Raw genomic sequence first — 13,635 nt, forward strand, 5'->3', positions numbered from 1 at the left:
CCCACAAAGATACAATAAAAAGTAATAGTTGTGTTTTAATCAAGGCCAGATTTTAGATCTTTACAATCGGGATTTAGACAAAGTCATCTTTTAAGTCGGCATACACATATGTTAAAACACGGTTACTGAAGAAATATCTTCTCAGGAGCGTCCTACCCATTTGTTTATCGCTGTTCAGAAGGGGGGAATAAAAGAGTATGGTGAATGGGTATTGCACATTTTTGTAAATACAGCAAAACCATCATCCTAGTCTCATAGACCCAGAAGGTGCATTGAAGTCAATAGCACTGTGTTCCCGTAAAGTTTTGGAATTCATGGTAAAGAGAACCTTTTATTAGAAGTGTAAATGGTTCCTAAATGACCGTTTGGTAAACGAGGACTACCTTCATCGTAACTTTTTCATAATGTCTTTTTAAGGAGTACATACAAAACAAAAAAATATATATTTCCAAAATCCGAACAAGCCACTGTACTTTTGAAGTTCTGTGGAACCATTTCAAATTAGCTTGGTAAAACAAAAACCCAAAATATTTTAAGTGCCGCGGGGTTTCAAACGAAGCGAAAGCAGAGGGATCCGAAAGTGATCTTATGGAATGAGCAAGGAGACTGCTGTACAATTCTCCTTCCCAGCAGTTTGCAAGCATAACATAAGCTAAAGTTTCCCAACCCACCACCAATGTCCCAGTATTACCCATTCCACCAGCTCCCCAATGCCATCCTTTCTGCGGCTCTTCTGGGATGCAACTACTGAAAATACCAGTTCCCTTACTGTATACTTAACGGTTTCATGACTAGGCACCAACCTATTCTGTTCCCCAATCCTATCACTTTCCCTTCCCTCCCCAGTCACTAACGGCCTTGATCTTTTCCAAATTCTGTATCAAACTACTGTTTTGGAACCATCACTTTTTGATCTATGTCCAAAACAATTCCTTCTTTATCAGCAAGCCTTTGAAAAGTACAGTAAGGGCTAAATTTTTTACATTTGTAATCAATGCTTCCCCCCCCCCCCCCCGCCCCAAAAAAAGTTGGTAGGATTTTGTTGTATGTAATAATCTGTATATGATTTGCTCCCAAGCTTTTAAGTAAAATACATACCTGCATGTGAATCAGTTCTTCTAAATTGTTCTGGATGTGATTGTAAACAGTGTCAAAAAGTTCCTCCCTTGATTTTGTCCCATCCAAATGAACTGGAATATAAGCAGCACCATTTGAAAATAAGAACAATTTTGCTGAGCTCGATATTATTTTTCATTAGGTGAAATAAAGCTATATATTGCAGCTTGTTATTACAAGTTTAGTAAATGGCAGCTTGTTCAAACTATACTTTATTTAAAACCATGGCTATTAATAAAGCTACTAACTTTCACTAAATAAAACAGAGTCCAGACAACTAAGAAAAACTATTCTGACTTCCTGACTCAAGCAATCCTTATCCCTTCCATTTTCAGTCTATGGGTAGAATTGCAAAGTAAACCATAAGCAAAATTATGAACCGTTACAGTTTAAGTGAAAAAAAAATTTTTTTTTTGTAGCAGCAACTTGTTACATTTGCAAACAACTCTGGGAATGTTATTGAAAGACCTACTTTTTGAAACACAATTGTCCAACTTAGTAATACAAGAAAATCAAATTCAAAGGGGGCTTCCAAAATCCAGTTGGACTTACCAACATCGACATTAAGGTTTTTCATCACCTTCTTATGTTTGATGTACATGGGCCAGACATGACCATCAAATAATCCAGGTGGATCTGGGACGGTGTAATTCCTTGAACTAGAGAAAGAAAAACATCCATTTGAATTTGAGTTGTAGATCTTTTAAAGTCATCCAGTCCTTCCAGATATCCACCTCTAAACACAAGCTTTTCATGTCATGGACTTACCTTCTCCTCCTCTTACATTCTTCATAAGGAATAGAAAGAAAATACCGGGCATCAAAAATATCGATCAGGGGCCTGAAAAGTAGGAAAATCTCTCTCAAGTTTTGTTACATAACAAAACACAAGGCTAGGCAAAGTCCCATCTTGTGCATTATCATATTTTTAACCATGTCTGTAAGTTTCTGGGAAAATACCCACCAGAAAATAAACCCTTCCCCATAAGGGAGACATATTGATTCTGGTATAGCTCAAACTATTTACATAACCATTCTCTTATAAATCACTAAATGCTTTTTCCAAAACCATATTAAGTCAGTGTCCAGTATCAATCACAACTGCACTTACATACCAAGTTAAACCATTAGTTGTTTCTGCATTCTGGCTAGGGAATTCTTGGAATTGAAGTCTACACATCCTAAAGTTGCCAAGTTTGAGAAACAGTACCCTATCTACTTTCTAAATAATCCTGGATATTTTAGGTTGCTTAGACATATCACATTTGCTTGTGGGTGGGGGTTTTTTTTGGCTTCTTCATTCAGTACAAATAAGCTTCTAGGGATTTCTTACCTACCTAAGCCTCTTCTTCCTAGTTTATGCCCGTTAATGCATTGGTTATCAGATATGGGTTAAATGAAACCAAACCAAACATTCCCTCAAGAAAGTGCTCCTCCTGCATGCTTCTTTCTATATATAATCTGAGAGCACTGGAACAAGTAAAATTTATCTAATCGCCACCTGCTCTCATGTATAGTGTACAATCAAAACGGTTCACACCACGCCTGTTGCATTATCTGTCAAATACTTGCTAAGAATAAACAAGTGTTAGCAGGTACTTGATTAGATACCGAAAGCTGGGACGGCCCTTAAAATATCTGAAACTTTTATTTGCCAGCAAAAATATGATAGAAATACCAGGACCCATAGAACATTCTACTATTGGAAGCTGCTGCCTTGACTTCAGTTACCTATAAGTGTAAAGCAAAAATCCTTCCACAATCAGAATATGAATGGTGTCGTCATTTTCCTCTATGGTGTTGGTATCAAGGGTATTAATGCCATGGGATCGTTCAAACTTGATAGGATTTTTCCTCCAGGCACTGATGGTATTCATCATTGCATCCATATCCAAAGCACTGATAACTTAAGGCAAAAGAACAGAAATGTTAGCTCCAAAGGGAGAGACAAACTATTACGAAATATCCTGATCTCAGCTGATGATCAAACTTGCATTCTTAATTTTTCTTCTCTTCACGGACTATTTCTGTGACAGAACCAAAGGGTTTTTAAATAGTTAGTACGTTGATATAAATAGAACTTACCATCGTACTGTTTGAATCCATCTTCAACCGGTATCTCATCTTGGGGCTGAAACAGAACAGAAAACTGTCTGCAAACTAGTCACAGATTTCCTGAGGCTACTTTTAAGAAGAGCAAGATGAATAAAACCATTTTTAAACTGACTCCCTGGTAATTCAACGCTCATATTAAAAGATGATAGCTGGACTTTCAATAACTTACATAAAACAGGGTCACAAGGCAATAAGTGACTTAACCCTTTATCTCATCACTAACAAATACACACCTATCCTACTTTCAAAACAGTAGAGTCGTGCCAACTGTATATTAGGATCTTATCCAGTAACTACAGAAAACCTTTATGTCCCAACCCTCCAGAAGTAAACTGATATATGACAAAAACACATTAAAGGGAGGACCAATACTTAAGACTTAGCAGAACGCTAGAACTCCATGTAGTTCATAAGATGGGAAAAACAAAAGATGTAAAATATGAGACAGAGTTCCATTAATCGTGATTCTGCAAACATTTGGAATTCAGAGTATTGATACGATGAAAAAGGATTGGAGAAAAGTATGAAAAGATTGAAACAATCTGCAAAGATGGACAAAAACTTTGTCTGAAGATATTCAGTTGGAGGCAAATTATACTTCACTATGCATCTAAAAAAGCATCCTAACATCCAAGCAGGGTTTAGTACAAAGTAAGCAAAAAAGCGGATATTTCTTAATGTGCCTTCTGGTCATTTTCTCTGTTGTCTAAGCTAAGTGTATGCATTTGAAAGGAGTTATGAGCAAGCAATCAGAATCCTTAGTCTCTTGCTAAAAAACTGAATTTATTGCCTCTATATCATTTATTCAGTAGATACTGCAAAAGGCGCAGGAACAATTCTGCCTTAAATTTTCCTGACTCAGCTCTGTCATAGCAGTTCCCCATCAATTACATGGGCAGAATGTTAAGATTTTAATTGTACTGAGACGTCACAAAGAATAAAAGTTCACATGCTAACAATCAGCACATTCCCAAAGATATCCTTTATCCACACATTCCAGTCAGGAAGAGGAACTGCTATCATGGCCTTTGGGGTGCCTGACAAAAATCAAAGGGGAGGAAAAGCAAACAAACTAATTTTCCCGACCCACCTTAAAGAAGTCGTCTTGATGGACCACACTGCAGTTGGGCAGCGACTGCGTGAGTTTGTTGGTCAAGGTGGTCTTGCCCCCATTCGTGATCCTATAACGGGAATTTCAGACGTGATGGGTATTATCAGCAAACGCAGGGAATCAAAACGTTTGTAGATTACAAAAACTCCACTTAGGATGGAGAAATTTGAAGATGGGTGGAAATGAGAGGGATTGGCCCATCAAAACAGTTTCCAGGATTGAAGGTACATCAGATTCAGATCTCCCAACTCCTGATTCACACCCAGCCCTGGGCTCTCTCATACCATCTCTCTAATCTTTTTCCTTGGGGAGGAAAATAAGCAAAAGAATAACTGGTTGGCACCCTCCTTTTTTTCCCAAATGTCTAGAATGGCATCGGGCAGGGGTCCCCAAACTTGGCAACTCTTAAGACTTGTGGACTTCAACTCCCAGAAGTTGGAAGTCCACAAGTCTTAAGGTTTGAAGACCTCTGGCATAGAGGCTGCTGCTTGAGCAGGGGGTTGGTCTAGAAGACCTCTTAAGGTCCCTTCGAACACGGTTATTCTATTAAAACAGCCAACCCACCAGCTCTCAAAACGGAACAAGAGGTGGCTGCACCACCTGCTTATAGATTGCATTAGATCATCCATGGAAAAGGAGGAAGGGGAAGCAGGAAAACCCCTCCCATTTTTAAGCGCCACTTGAGAGTTAATACATTTTTTCTTAAAAAGGGAAAGAAAGGAAAGAAAGGAAGAAAGGAAGGATGGAAGGGAAGGAAGGAAAGAAGAAAGCAGTAGTACAGGCTGGAGGCGAGGGAGAAAACAACCAAAGGCACCCAGGAATATCAAGGCGCCTGCCAGGAAAAAGCAGCAGCTGCGGCGGCGGCACCAACAGCTGCAAAGCGCAGAATGGGATCCCCGCACGTGGACGTCCTCCCCACTGCGCAGGCGCGAGAGCACCCCGCGCCCAACCCCCCCCCCTTCCCCCCTCGTCCTTCTCCTCACCCGCCGATGCCGAGGATGACTTTCATGGTGCCGCGAGCGCGCTGGCCTCACAGAGGGTCCCGCGGGAGAGTCCGGCGATGGAAGAGGAGGAGGAGAAGAACCGGGAGTGGGGGAAAAAAAGAGCCACGAGCGTCAACTGCCGAGGGGAGCCATAGCGGCGAAGACAACGGCGACGAGGGAGGAAAGCCGACCGCGCTCCCGCCAAGCCTTCAGACGAAAGAAGGCGCCGCAATCGCCGCGCGGGTCTTTTCCCCCGCCCACTGCCCGCCTTCTGGCGCGCTTGAACGCCCGCTCATTGGTGGCGGGTGCCGCCAATCGACGGGCCTCAAAGCGCCGGCTTTCCCTCTCCCCTCCGCGCCTCTTCTCCCCCTCCCATCAAGTATTGGCATCCAATAAAGGACTGGAAACGGGTGGCAGTCCCGCTCCGATTGGTCGGCTTAGCTGTTGGCCCCGCCTCCCTCTCGTACCCGCGTGTGGATTTGTTCTGTGTCTTCTTTAGAACTCTATAGTACTTATTAAACTATTTATTTGTAAACTATAAATGTGATTGAATAAACAGGAACCAAAATATACCTGCCGTTAGTTGGATATTAATGTATTTATCGGTCTACTAGGTTTTCATGGATCAGAGTCAGGTTACAGTACAACAGTCTTTGGTATATTCTTACTGCTACCAATTAACAAGAAACTTGGAAATTAAAGTAGCTCAATCCAAATTATGTTGTGATTTATATTAGATGAACTTATCGATTCCTCCTCCATAGAAAAGACACTTTTAAATGAATATTCTGACCAAGGTTATGATGGTTAGGATACTGGTACCAAAGAGGTAGTTGCAAATAACCTGAAAGAAACAAACAAGAAAAAGATAGATGTAATAAAACAGGGTAGCCGGCTGCAATGCATATCAGGTCTGCATAGATGATTACAAATTCAGTGATTGGAACACGTGGATTTGCTGAGTTCTGACTTGCAGCTAGCTATTAAAAAGCAAAATGAAACTCATATAGTGTTCCTCAATCAGTCTTTTAAGAGTAGAAAATATTTATGTGTTTATGTATTTTGAAAACTGATGATATTAGGTAGGCTGTAGGAAGGATTCACCAGAAACAGTGATATCCAAATGCAAGATTAGGAGTAACCAGCTGTGAAAATGGCTCCACCCAGAGAGTAATTGTGTTAAAGGGAAGATGTAAGAGTGGTAATTGAATAATTTGGGGGCTTGTATAAGAGCAGGGATTGCTTGGTAGCCTTCGTTTTAAGAAAGTTAATGTTGAAAGAAGGGATACACTTTAAGTGTTGTGAGTTCTTAATCTCCCATTGTGTGTGTTGTAATATATGTTATTGTATTATATAATAGGTAGTAATAGTTTCCCTATATAAAATGTGGCTGTGTCTTTCTTTGGAATTAATAGTACAAAAACAGGTTTTGAAAAAAAGTTACAACTTTGTTTTTTATGTTATGCGTAGTATAACTTGGTTGAAAAGACTTGTAGTATTGTTTTGAAATAATTTGTTACTAGAATCAGGTTAGGACCTTATCCAAGACAGACGTTAATAGCTACATATTTCTATACAATCAAATGTCAGCATAAGATAACATCTTTTTTGAATAACAATGCAAAATAATTATTTTAACAATAGAATATTCTAAGTTACTATGAAACATGACTATAGAATTCTGAGGTATAGTTTGCTTTATTATCTTTGAGTGAATAAATTATAGTAGGCTAGTTCGTCTGCTTAACCATAATTCATGGCTTATCTACAAAGGTTGACTTTGTTACTAGTCTAAGCCACTAACTATATTAATACAGTTGCACAAACTAGTATAGTCACTAGCTTTGGTATGAATAGAAATGACCTACTAATTTTGCTAAATTCAGTAGATGGTGATTAGACTTATAGTCATGAAATTTAAAAATATTCAAGTTTTGCTTTGTATCTTCAGAAAACAAGTTTTATCCTACCTTCATATATCTGCATATAGTATCATTTATAGTTAACTTTTTATAGTTACTTTTTTACCTGTGGCATGTAAAATGAACATTGTGTTAAATACTGTAGCTGTTGCAGCTGCATTTTTCTTTCATTTGTTCAGGCACACAGAGGTAGGAAAGAAAGAATGAATGAATGAAAGAAAGAAAGAAGGCGTAGTTAACATTTCAGGCAAAATTAAGTATGAATGGGGGTTTGTTTTGTATAAGTCAGTGGGATAAGAAGTAAGATTCAACCATTCTAAGGTGTATTAAAATAACTTATTGGAAAAAAAATATCAATATCATGTTCCCTAACTATGGAAATTGCTTTAATTTTTAATTCTAGAAACTTTTACTGTGTGCTATAATGACAGAGTTCCTGGTTTGTTTTAACTGTTGCATTGGAGACCAGCCTCAAACAGTGAGTTTCACTTAGAAATGTATATGCTGTATTTCAGAGAGCAATCCAAGGCAGCATACTCAAATCATCATATAGGATACAGATTTCAATAAAAATGCAATTTAAAATTTAAATATCTTAAAAACACAATTAGAAGACTGGCTAGTTAAGCTGCAGACATTTTATATTGGTATTAATTCCAAGACCTATTTTATGGCAGATTTTACAACACAGAACTTGGCTATAGAGGGAGTGGGGAGAATATAGAGGGAGCGGGGAGAGCCGAGGTGGTGCAGTGGTTAAATGCAGCACTGCAGGCTACTTCAGCTGACTGCAGTTCTGCAGTTCGGCTGTTCAAATCTCACTGGCTCAGGGTTGACTCAGCCTTCCATCCTTCCGAGGTGGGTAAAATGAGGACCCGGATTGTTGTTGGGGGCAATATGCTGACTCTGTAAACCGCTTAGAGAGGGCTGAAAGCCCTATGAAGCAGTATATAAGTCTAACTGCTATTGCTATTGCTATTGCTAATATTGAATAAGAAATCTGAAATAAAATTCTACTATAAAAATCAGAGACCAGGTATATTTTCCCTCTCTAGTCAGACATCATTAGCTTTTGGGGTCATTGATATGAAGAACCTAAAGTTTTCCTGTGTTATGAAGGAAAAAACTATAAGCTTAACTGTGGAAAGGTCAGGGAACTGTATTAAATATGTAGTCCAGCTAGTTATACTTTTTAATTTTTATTTATCATTGAATTTATATTGCCACCTATTCGCCCATGGCGACTTAAGTCATTGCTGAAGTAACTGTGGGTGGCTAATTGTAACAGAATAATTATGTCTTCTTAAACTATAAAAGATCTAGCAAAGATTGACTTTGTCTCTCTGTTCTCTAAAGAAGAGACTGGACCGAAAAATGATAGGTGAACCAATGAACTTCGTTCACATCACTCATTTTGGAACAAAAGAGATGACCAACAACCCCCCACCAGTAAGTATATCGGGATGAGAAGCAACAAAGTGTTACATTTGGTTTCTTTATCAATGTTTGGGGATCGTGGCACGACAAAACCGCGGTCCACTAAAGCGCGCCCGACAAAAGCGCGTACCTGACGTCATCAGCAGCGCGACAAGGTAAGGGTTAGGTTTAGGTTTAGGTTAAGGGTTAGGGTTAGGTTTAGGGTTAGGTTAAGCGTTAGGGTTAGGTTTAGGGTTAGGTTAAGGGTTAGCGTTAGGTTTAGCGTTAGGTTAAGGGTTAGGTTTAGGGTTAGGTTTGGGGGGGTTAGGGTAAGGTTTTCGCTTTAATTTTAAGTTTACCGCTCACAGCGTGATGTTTTCGTCGCACTGTGATGACGTCAGGTACGCGCTTTTGTCGAGCGCGCTTTAGTATACCGCGGTTTTGTGGTGGAACCTTTGGGGATGACTATCAAGATATGGTAAACCTATGAAATGTAAGTTACTTTATTACAGTTTCAGTATATTACTTGTATCCAAAAGATGGGAACCACATTAAAAGACCACTGAATATACGAGAATAAGTGATATTAGAGGGAAGGGAACGGAAAGAAAGACAATTTTTCTTACACTAATCTCTCTAAATATATTTGTGTGATGCATCCATGTTTCGTAAAATCTCACTCGGCACGTTTCTTTGCAGAGTTACCCTTTGAATACATTCCTGCTAATAATTTTCTAATTATAATTTTCTAATAAATACGCATTAAAGGAAATGCATGGTTGTCCTAAACCATAATTTATGACTAAAACATATAATGAAACTTACATCTGAGACTTTAGAGTTGGAGAAAATTGAGGAAAACTTCATGTTAGGCCCAAGTTAGACTAATGACCAAAAAACATGGTGAAATTATTTTAAGGTGCAAAATAAACAACCATATAATGTTAGTAGCAGTAATCAGCCTTTCATAATCTTATGCTTTTCCCAGGTTGGGCATATACAGGAACGGATGAATTCCAAAGGAGGCTACAGCAACCATTCTATGAAAACACAGATTTAGAAGATGTTCAAATTAAGGGTCCAAGTAATTAATCTGGTCAGATAGAAAGCTTTATATTTAAGTTTATTCATTACTGTTTGTACACTGGTTGTAAATGGTTAAAATAACACCATTTTAGTCTGTGACAGTCTGTACAAACTGGGGATCTGATTACAAAACTATAAAGCTGTGTTAATGTTAATGAGCAGTGCCATGTTTGAAATATGTGCTAAATATAGAATTTAAAAGTACTACATGTACTGTAACTACAGAATTAATTCATGGCTCTTTCCCAATTACAAATCTGTGGGTTTTAAATTATGTGAAGATGATGAAGAAGCAAAATTAATATTCTGTTCAGTTCTGACTTCTATAAAATTAACGTCTAAAGAGAATTCTACCTATCTTCTACCCATTTTAGTCTGATTTTAGGCAAGAATTATTTAATCTGGTGTAATTTTTCTGAAAAAAAAAAAAAACCGAAGAAGACATTTCAATAATTTAAAGCTTATTTTTTTACTTTTAAGATTACATAGCTTTTTGCTAAGAATAAAAGATTTGCTTCTGTTTGGTTAATATATTTCTTGGGCTATGAGTGGGAGCCCATATCATGCCTTAAGGTCTACTTTGTTATGTCAAAAACTGAATATCTGAAACAGGTGTTGCATCACAGCCCTGAAAAGCTTTGTGAATGTGTTGTCAGATAAAAGGATTAGGCGAAGAAGAAGAAGAATGTAAAAATTGACAATATTATTGATGGGCTTTTGAAGTAGGACTGTGAAGTAGATTCTTGCTACTACTGGGAACTCCAGAATATGTAAGGTGTGATGGAAATTTTTTAAAAAGTGGTTGCTTCTGTTATAAAATTCAAGACTTGTTTTATATACAGTGCTGCTTAGCTATATTTTCTCTTCTACTGTTGAAAGATGGGTGCACTCTCTGAATTTACTGAGTTCTGACCCAAATGAATCCAGAAACATTTGTCTGAATCAAATTCAATCAATTTCTTGTACTATCAATTCTTGCCTGAAACTCTAGTCTGGTATCTGTGGACTATAATTTAAATTGTAATGGTCAAATGTTAGTTCATGAGACAAAAGGTACTTGTAGAAGAGAACTGAAGCATTCTACTGATGTGCCCAAATGTGTATATATGCTATCAACTCCATTTCAGCTGCATGAAGTGAAAGCAGAAGGCTGAAGTCCTAGATTGAATGGATCTTCTATTATTGGAAAATAAATTTGCTTTAAATAGATGGTGGTCATTGATTTTACTGTAGAGCGCTTCAAGTTGTGAAATCCCGATAGGCATTTTTAACAAGTGGGCCTGTGTACAATTTTAAGTAACTCACTCTTACTAAAAAGTTTGTGTGAATATTATTCAGAATAGCATTTCTTCCGCAGAAGGCGCCTGTCCTCTTATAAAAACAGATCAAGTATTTGACAATCCTTGTGTTTATCCTTGTCCTTGACTATTATCTCAAACTATTGAGTGCAAAAGTCTAAGATTGGAAGATACTGTATCGGTGAATGTAATACAAATGGAATTAAATTCAATTTATTAGGATATAGATCAGGTACTAGAGATGAATTAAATATTTTTGAAAGCTGCTTGGCCTTGAATTTTGAAAGGCTGCTTTAAAGTCAGGCACAAGTGCTGTTCCTTTGTTATTTACCAAATGTCTCAATATTGTTTCCTATAAAGGATTCAATGTTACTGACTGAATTGCAAAAGAAAGTGGAAACTGGCAGTGTGTTCTCTTTAGGGGAGAGAATAGGACAAAGGGGCAGCATAGGTTTTATTAGACTATGCCAAAATCACTGATAACTTTCTTAGAAACTTTATCCAAAGAAGAAATTAAGCACAGGCTGTTTAAATAGTTCAAAAGCTACTCCACGGTGGCTTAATCATTTGACCTACACTTTTGTTAGTGATCTCCAGCTATCACAAGTCCCATTGATTCCACTTGTGTCTGAATGTTACCTAACACATCTGAATGGCTGCTTTAAATGTCATACTTTAGTCTACATTTCAGGAACAAGGCTAGTCACGTGCTCACTTCCTACAGCTGACAATTTCCTACCAAAAATAAATCGGCTGGAGGCTCCTCCCTGTAGCAGGGAGCTGGGCTTATTGGGCAAGGAGTCATGCCTCGCACAAAAGGAGAGCTGTTGTAATTGCCTGTTAAGAGCAGGCAGTGTATTTAACAGCCTCCCAGTGTGTCAACAAGCCAGAATAGCAGGCAGCCAAGACCAGCCCTTCATGGTTCAGAAGGCAGAGATTTTAATTGCAGCCATGGCTTTCACCATGACTGGCAGGGTTGGGAAAATGGCCAATGAAATCATCTCTGTAGTGCAGTGGTTCCCAAACTTGGCTCTCTGCTGGCTGGAGAATTCTGGGAGTTGAAGTCCACAAGTCTTAAAGTTGCCAAGTTTGGGAACCACTGGAGTAGATTGATAGATCTTTACAGAAATGGCTGGTTCATATGAAAAAACCAAAAGTCATTTGATGTCAATGCCTTATTTTACTGTAAGAGAAAGACTCGGAAGTCAATGCTTCTTTTTCTTTCCTTTTTTCTTATCCTTCCTCACTTCTCATCCTTTTTCCTCTTCACTGCTTTTCTATTTACTTTTGTATTTTGTATTTTACAATGTTTTCTAACTCAATAAAATGGTAAAGAGCTGGCTGGAGAATTCTGGAAGTTGAAGTCCACAAGTCTTAAAGTTGCCAAGTTTGGGAACCACTGCTGTAGGGAAAATTAATATCATAGACCGGTGATGGAGAGCCTATGGCCACAGGTGGCACGCAGAGCCCTCTCTGCGGGCACTTGAGCCATCACCCCAGCTCAGCTCTGCCATGCATGCGGGTGGGTGTGCCTCCCACTGGACAACTGATTTTCGGGTGTCAGCCGTGCATGACATAGACCTAGTAACAATTTTGGGAGTTAAAACGAAAATCTTGCCCAAGTGGTCCTGGTACAGCATTGTATAGGTAGTCCTGGACTTACAACAGTCCCTTTAGTGACCATTCAAAGTTACAACGGCCCTGAAAATGGCTTATGACCATTTTTCACACTTTGGACCTTTCCAGCATCCTCACAGTCACGTGAATTACATTCAGAGGTGCTTGACAACCAGTGATGGGTTTCCATTTATTTTACTACCGGTTGGCTCCTGCACGCAAGCGCTCTTGGGCTCTGCACATGTGCAGAAGCTTCTGGGTAGGTGGGCGGAGCCTCCCGCCGCCGCCACTAGAAACCCACCTCTGTTGACAACTGGTTCATTTTTATGACAGTTGCAGCATCCCCGGGGTCACGCAATCCCCTTTTGCGACTTTCTGACCGGGCAAGTCTACGGGGAAGCCAGATTCACCGAACAACCGTGTCGCTAATTTAACAACGGCAGAGATTCGCTTAACAGCCGTGGCAACAAAAGTCGTAAAATGGGGTGAAACTCACTTAAAAACTGTCTTGCTCAGCAGCATACATTTTGGCCTCAATTGTGGTTGTTAAGAACTACCCATACTGTAGCGTCCCTGGGGATTCTCCCATATTTGGCCTAAGGGATCGTAGTCAGCCTGGTGGTGGATCCTTGGCAGCTTTCCTGCCCTGCAAGAGATTTGAAGGATGGATGGATTGGGAGGCTTCCTGTCCTGCAAGGGATTGGATGGATGGATGGATTGGGGGGGGGGGGGGTTCCTGTCCTGCAAAGGATTGGATGGATGGATAGATGGATTGGGGGGTTTCCTGTCCTGCAAAGGATTGGATGGATGGATGGATGGATGGGGGGGGGCTTCCTACCCTGCAAGAGATTTGAAGGATGGATGGATTGGGAGGGTTCCTGTCCTGCAAGGGATTGGATGGATGCATGGATGGATTGGGGGGGGGGTTCCTATCCTGCAAAGGATTGGATGGATGGATGCGGGGGGGGGGGG

At 39.4% G+C, this 13,635-nt stretch overlaps 1 protein-coding gene across 1 annotated transcript; it reads right to left on the minus strand.

Moving 5' to 3' along the window:
• Window positions 1-10: 10 nt before the first annotated feature.
• Window positions 11-5,568, minus strand: NMRK2 (nicotinamide riboside kinase 2). The gene is made up of 8 exons (XM_032232968.1): window positions 5,325-5,568; window positions 4,321-4,411; window positions 3,201-3,246; window positions 2,847-3,021; window positions 1,885-1,956; window positions 1,669-1,775; window positions 1,099-1,190; window positions 11-170 (listed from the first exon to the last, which is right to left on the minus strand). The coding sequence occupies exons 1-8, from the start codon at window positions 5,348-5,350 to the stop codon at window positions 165-167; spliced, it is 615 nt and encodes a 204-aa protein (XP_032088859.1). The 5' UTR covers window positions 5,351-5,568; the 3' UTR covers window positions 11-164.
• Window positions 5,569-13,635: the final 8,067 nt, after the last annotated feature.

This window comes from Thamnophis elegans, chromosome 16, assembly GCF_009769535.1.
Source record: "Thamnophis elegans isolate rThaEle1 chromosome 16, rThaEle1.pri, whole genome shotgun sequence".
NCBI lineage: Eukaryota > Metazoa > Chordata > Lepidosauria > Squamata > Colubridae > Thamnophis > Thamnophis elegans.